The 6,503-nt window shown below is 66.6% G+C and overlaps 1 protein-coding gene across 4 annotated transcripts; it reads left to right on the top strand.

Moving 5' to 3' along the window:
- Positions 1 to 382: 382 nt before the first annotated feature.
- On the top strand, positions 383 to 4,906 carry MXRA8 (matrix remodeling associated 8). 4 transcript variants are annotated; one of them, XM_029219142.1, is made up of 10 exons: positions 383 to 486; positions 1,513 to 1,536; positions 1,635 to 1,940; positions 2,028 to 2,129; positions 2,243 to 2,722; positions 2,854 to 3,012; positions 3,228 to 3,264; positions 3,345 to 3,421; positions 3,515 to 3,595; positions 3,772 to 4,906. In XM_029219142.1, exons 1-10 carry the CDS (start codon positions 438 to 440, stop codon positions 3,840 to 3,842), a joined length of 1,386 nt encoding a protein of 461 aa, XP_029074975.1. In that variant the 5' UTR covers positions 383 to 437; the 3' UTR covers positions 3,843 to 4,906. The 4 variants fall into 4 exon arrangements, with proteins under 4 accessions (XP_029074975.1, XP_029074976.1, XP_029074977.1 ...); XM_029219143.1 differs by having other exon boundaries at positions 2,243 to 2,713; XM_029219144.1 differs by having other exon boundaries at positions 3,817 to 4,903.
- The last annotated feature ends 1,597 nt before the right edge of the window (positions 4,907 to 6,503 follow it).

The raw sequence follows: 6,503 nt of genomic DNA on the forward strand, positions 1-6,503 counted from the left end.
CGTGTTCACTTACAGAGGTGCTGGTGAGGAGATACTCCCCCCAGAACCCCAGACCGGCAGTGGCCCCAGAAGGTCTCCGTATGTATGTCACAGACACCCACGAGGCATCTGGGGCCATACCCTCAGGCCCCCCTGCCCCTTCTGGGCTGGGCTACTGCCACCTTCTCCAGGACCCAAGCCAGAGTGACTCCCCTCACCCTTGGGAACACAGTGGCCAAGGCCTGACACCTCCCACCAGGCCGGCCAAGGACCAAGGACCAGGGGAAGGCGGGGAGGCCAAGGGGCCGGGCAGGAGCGGAGGGGGCGGTCTGCTCCGTGATGTCACAGCGGGTGCTGGGGAGGGGAGGGGGAGGGGGAGGGGGCCGGGCTGTTTTTCTGGAGAGTTAGAGCCTGAGTGAGACAAAGCGCCGGCGGGCCAGGCGGGCCAGGCAGGCGCCATGGAGCTGCGGGCCCGGGTCCTGCTCTGGAAACTTCTGCTTCTGCAGAGTGAGTTCGGGTGTGGGGGCGGGGTCGGGGGGCGGGAGCCGCCGGTGGGTCTGAGCCCGAGCCCAGGGTTGCGGGGGTGCCTCAGCTGGGAAGGGGTGGGTCTGGGGGCCTCAGAGGGAGCTGCTCACCACGAGAAGTCCCCCAGGACGTGGAGGTGGTGAGGCCTCACGTCAGGTCCCACAGAACTTCCCCTCACTGGACGCTGGAGACAGGCCGGGCAGGGAGGGAGGCCAAGGCGGGGGCTCCTCCTGGGCTCCCTGGCGCCCCCCGACTTCTCTGGGACGCCCCTCAGGCCTGTGCTTCTCTGTTGTCAGGAGGGGAGTGGGTGGGGGACTGAGGGGGGCTCGCAGGGTCTGCTCCCAGGCCCCGGAGCTCACCCCCCCACCCCACCCCTGCCGGGCTGGCCTGCTGACCCGGCACATTCCTCCATCCAGCTGGGCACCCGGCCACATCTCTGGAGCAGGAATTTGGTGTGTGGGGTGGCAGATGGTGGGGTCACTCCCCACTTCCACCCTTCTCGTGCTTCAGACCTCTGCCCTTCGGGAAGGCCGAGGGGGCTCCTGGGTGGGGCGCCAGCCGTCTGAGGACCCTGGAGGGTGGGCTTGTGAGGCATGGACCCCGGGCAGGTGCCACTCCGGATGTGCACGTGCAGAAGCCCCGCAAACCAGCCAGAGGTGTCAGGCGCTGGTACTCTTGTGGCCTTGCTGCAGTGATGGTTAGGGTGGCCACCATTCCTGAATGTGGCGCTTGGTGACAGGCACACATACAGAGCTGGCCTGGCCCCACCACTCACCCGCAGCCTGGGCAGATGGCCATGAGGATTAAGCGGGGGCCTGGGAGAGGTGGGGGGGAAGGAGACCCCCGCCTCTGCCCTCCCGGCTTCTCTGGATTTACCTCCACCTGTTAAGAGGGTGTCACTAGCACCCACCTCAGCAAGGACTACCGAAGGGGCCCAGGGAGCCGAGTGGGGGCCGGTTCGGGTGGGTGACCCCTCCACAGTATGACTCTTGCTTCCTCTCCTTCCAGGCTCTTCTGTCCTTCTGTCCTCAGGTTAGTGACCACCCTCCCCTGGGAACCCTTGCTAGCCCCATCCTGTATCTGTCCCCTTGGGTCTCACCCCTCCCGCGGTCACTTCCCCTCTCCACCAGGGCCAGCCGGGCCCGCGACCCCCGGCAGCTCCGTGGTGTCCGAGTCTGCAGTGAGCTGGGCAGCCGGCGCCCGGGCGGTGCTGCGCTGTCAGAGCCCGCGCATGGTGTGGACGCAAGACCGGCTGCACGACCGCCAGCGCGTGGTCCACTGGGACCTCAGCGGCGGCCCGGCCGGCGGCCCCGCGCGCCGACTCGTGGACATGTACTCGGCGGGCGAGCAGCGCGTGTACGAGCCGCGCGACAGCGGCCGCCTGCTGCTGACCCCCTCCGCCTTCCAGGACGGCAACTTCTCGCTGCTCATCCGCGGTACGGCCCGAGGGACCGAGAGGGGGCGGGGCTGCGGGGGCGCGGGCGAGGCCGCGGAGCTCATCGCTGGGTTCCCCCGGTGCGTAGCGGTGGAGGACACAGACGAGGGGCTGTACACCTGTAACCTGCACCACCATTACTGCCACCTCTACGAGAGCCTGGCCGTGCGCCTCGAGGTCACCGACGACCGTGAGTGTGTCCCACTCCCGGCCTGTGCTCTCCCACCCCTGCCCCCACCCCCCGCCCCGCTCCCTCCGGGCCCCCTCCTGGCCCGGGGTCCCTGACCGGCCTCGCTCCCCCAGCCCGGGCCGCCGGCGCGCACTGGGACGGCGAGAAGGAGGTGCTGGCGGTGGAGCGCGGCGCGCCCGCGTTGCTGACGTGCGTGAACCGCGCGCACGTGTGGACCGACCGGCACCTGGAGGAGGCGCAGCAGGTGGTGCACTGGGACCGGCAGCCGCCCGGGGTGCCGCACGACCGCGCGGACCGCCTGCTCGACCTGTACGCGTCGGGCGAGCGCCGCGCCTACGGGCCGCCCTTCCTGCGGGAGCGCGTGGCGGTGGGGGCGGACGCCTTTGCGCGCGGCGACTTCTCGCTGCGCATCGACCCGCTGGAGCCGGCAGACGAGGGCACCTACTCCTGCCACCTGCACCACCACTACTGCGGCCTGCACGAGCGCCGCGTCTTCCACCTGAAGGTCACCGAGCCCGCCGCCCGGCCGCCCCCGCGGGACTCGCCGGGCAACGGTTCCAGCCACAGCGGCGCGCCCGGCCCAGGTGCAGGAGGCACGTCTGTGGCCCCCTCCGGCCCCAAATCAGGGACTCCAGCGTTGCGGGGGGAGGGCCCCGCGGGCTGAGGCCGGCCCGGGTAGGCGCGCTGCGCGCTCCCTGACACGGTCCCCGCCCGGCCCCCGCAGACCCCACGCTGACGCGCGGCCGCAGCGTCATCAACGTCATCGTCCCCGAGGGCCGGGCCCACTTCTTCCAGCAGCTGGGCTACGTGCTGGCCACGCTGCTGCTCTTCATTCTGCTGCTCATCACCGTCATCCTGGCCACCCGACAGCGCCGCCGCGGAGGTGAGCGGGGGTGGGGGTGGGGGCGGGCGGGGACTCGCAACGCCGGGGCTGAGGCCAGCACTGGGAATCCTTTCCCGGCCGGAGGCGGGACTTGGGGCGCAGTGGTCCGAGCAGAGGGCCCCATGAGCCTCGTTGCCTGGGCTGCGAGGGTTCCTCTGGGCTGGGGGGGGCTGGGGAAGGGGGAGGCTGCCCCCAACACGACTCTCCCTCCCCAGGCTACGAATACTCCGACAAGAAGTCCAAGTCCAAGGGGTGAGTGCCCCTTCCGGCTCTCCCGGGGACCAGGCAGACCTGCCCACCGCTCTAACCTCCCACTACCCTCCCGCTTCCAGGAAGGACGTGAACATGGTGGAGTTTGCTGTGGCTGCCGGCGACCAGGCTCTTTACAGGAGGGAGGACATCCGACTAGGTGAGGGAGACCAAAGGGACAGACTGTGGCTCCCAGGCCTGGAGTGAGGGAGGCACGTCTCTGAGACCTCACCCTGCTCTCTCCCTGCATCAGGTTACAAAAACAACCTCCTGAAGGAGAGGGTTGAGCTGTCCCACAGCCCCCTGCCCGCCAAGAGCATCGACTTGGACAAAGGTGAGCTGAGGTGCGGAGGGAGACCCCTGCCCATCTCAGAGCTGGGCTGTACCCCTTGCCACCCACTCAGAGCCCCAAGGCACCAGCCAGCCCTGCGGGCAGGAGTCCCCTGCCGCCTCAGTGCCCCCGAAGTCCCTGGGCAGCCCTGATGGTAGTCTGCCCTGTTTCCCCCGCAGCAGAGGGGCAGAGGGCAGACACCCGCCTGTCCCCTTGGCTTCCAGAGTTCAGGAAGGAGTACTGCAAATAAGGCGACCCCGGGCTCCTGGCTGGGCCAGCAGCTCTGCCAGCTCTTGTCTGTCCACCTCGGAAGACTCTTCCTGACCCCCATGCAGCTCGCCTGGCCCCCCTTCCAGCGGCTGGTCCCGCTGTCCTGGAACTTGGCCTGGACTGGTGCAGGGTGAGGCTGCCTCCAGACACCCCTTGGGGGCCACCTGATCCTCATTTGTGATCGTGGGCTCCTTAGGACTCTGCCGGCACTGCAGCCGGGCCCCTTCCGCAGCCCTCGGCCGGTGCTCTTCCCTCCTCGCACGGCCACGACCCCGCTGATGTTCACCAGTCTCTCAGGCTGTCCTGGCCTCTGCCCACTGGGGGCTGGGAGCCCCACCTCTGCAGGGAGAGGGCCGTGAGGGGGCTCAGTGGGGATTCTTGGAGCTGGGGTCAGCCTCAGGCCTGGCACTCCCACCCCTTCCTTGCCCCGTCCTTAGGGGAGCTGCCTGCCAGCTCCCCTCGACGGCACCCCGAGTTTCACTGCCAGGCTGTCTTGGGCTCTTCATGGTAACCCGAGGACTGCGCACTCCAGGCCCGGGGCTAGTGTCCCTCTGCGCTGCCTCCGGCCTCCTGGGGCCCCCTCTCTGCTTCCCACCCTGCTTCGGCCCTGTTTCCAGCAAGCTGCCTTGACAGTCACTAGGCTCCATGTGACTTCTGAGCCTGACTCCCTTCCCTCGGCCCCTCCTTGGGCTGGAGTCCAGGCTGAGGCCTCATTGGACTGCGTTTTGGCTGAGGACGGGGGGCGGGGGGGGGGCGGTGAGGATGGTCTTAGAGTGGCCGGTGCTACCACTCCTGACAACCCACATTTGCTCATCCTGGGGAATTGCTATCATCTCAATAAAGACCACATCTGATTTTAGACTTGGCCCCAGCTATGCCTCTACAGCTCCCCTCCATCTCCCCGGGGGACAGAGTCTGGCCCTTGGGGACCCCCAAGTGTTCTCCTTCATCTGAAGTCCTACTGTCATCACCCATTCCTCTGGGTGGAAAGTCTGGGTCTGGGTGTCCTGAGAAGGGCAGTGTCAGAGTTGATTGTGTGCACTTGCTCCTGGTTGTGAAGCAGTTTCAGATCCTCTTCTGAGGGCTTACTGGACCTGAGGACAGAGGGCAGACTGTATTAGTTCAGTCCTCTGAGAAGAGAAGCAGATGCCAGGATGGGCTCAACGAGTGAGGAAAAAGGGGGAGGAAGCAGGTAGCGGGAGAGCCCTCAGAGGGGTGCCAGCAGGACAGGAGGGGGAGGGAAGGGAGCCGCGGTAGGAAGAAGCCTGTTTCTCTAACCCTGACCCCATCCTCCAAGGCCCTCAGGGACAGCAGGGGGCAGGAGGGGCGACTGTCACCCTAAGTTGGAAAACCCAGAGCGATGGGCTGAGATCATGACCTTCCAAATGAGGAAGCACGAGCCACCCACGCGGGGTGGGGGGGGTGGCCCACAGGGGGCTCCCTCTGCATCCGAGCTCGCACCTGGGGGAGGTGAAAACCCCGGGGTCGTTTTGATGAAGGCCCAGTTTCAAGCCCTCACACAAAGAAAGAGTCACGAAATGTGTTCCTTACAGATCCGGGGGTGGGGGGGGATGTCTGTGTGCTGGGTGTGTGTGTGTGCACGCTGGGCATGTGTGTGTGTGTGCTGGGCGTGTGTGCACGCTGGGTGTGTGTGTGTGTGCTGGGTGTGTGTTCACGCGTGCACGCTGTGTGTGTGTGTGTGTGTGTGCTGGGTGGGGGTGTATGCTAGGTGTGTGTGTGTGTGCGCGTGCACGCGCTGGGTGGGGGTGTGTGTGCTCGGGGAGCCAGGGGAAGGGCAGTCCTCCGTCCAGGTCACCAGTGAGCAGGAGATGGCCAGCAGGGTAGCAAAGCACCTAGAACTTGTAAGGTGGCTGCAGCAGCAGTCACTGACTTGCACGGGCTCAGCTCTGAGTGGTCATTTTAAAAGGTGCCCAGGAAAAGCAAGGCAGGAGCGTGGGGTGGGAGTCCTGAGCGTTGGTCCTCATCTGAACGTCCAGGCTCTGGGTGTGAGCAGGACAGTCATACAGCGAAACACCTGGGCAGTAACTCAAGATAGCTGCTCTCTCGTCACACCCCCACAAGGACCCCACAGTGGCAACGGGAGCTGTGACTCCCCCCAGCCCAGTGACCCCCGGCCCCAGTGGCCCCATGCCACTGGACAAGGCCCTTCCTGTCAGGTCTCAGGTTCTGGCCACAGACTCAGGCCCCTTGCAGGGCCCCAGCCCGACCCCGTGAGCATCAGTCCCGGGATTGGCTTCTGGCTACCAGCCTCTGACCTGTGCCTTGGGCTGAGGGGCAGGAGTGCAGCTGAGGCATCAGAGCCCCTGCATCTGTGTGACTGGCAGCCTGGCCTGGGGGATCTGGTCCCCCGGTGAGCTCTCAGGGTCTTCCTCCCTAACCCTGAGCACCCAGAAGAGAGCCATGGCGGACCCTTCCTCTAAGGCAGTCCTGCCTGGGGAAACTGAGCCCCGAAGGGAGAAGGCCCAGGCTTGGCTGAGCGGGTGCCCACCTCACAGAGCCCAGGGGAGTGGAGGTCGGGACCCCTGCCTAGGCTCACCTGGGGGTGGTCCCCGGCCTGGACTCAGGGACTTATGGCCAAACTCTGGCTCCTCCAGTCAGTGATGGACTAATGAGGTCTCAT

This window comes from Monodon monoceros, unplaced genomic scaffold, assembly GCF_005190385.1.
Source record: "Monodon monoceros isolate NGI ecotype Baffin Bay Population unplaced genomic scaffold, NGI_Narwhal_1 Super_Scaffold_12, whole genome shotgun sequence".
Classification (NCBI taxonomy): Eukaryota; Metazoa; Chordata; class Mammalia; order Artiodactyla; family Monodontidae; genus Monodon; species Monodon monoceros.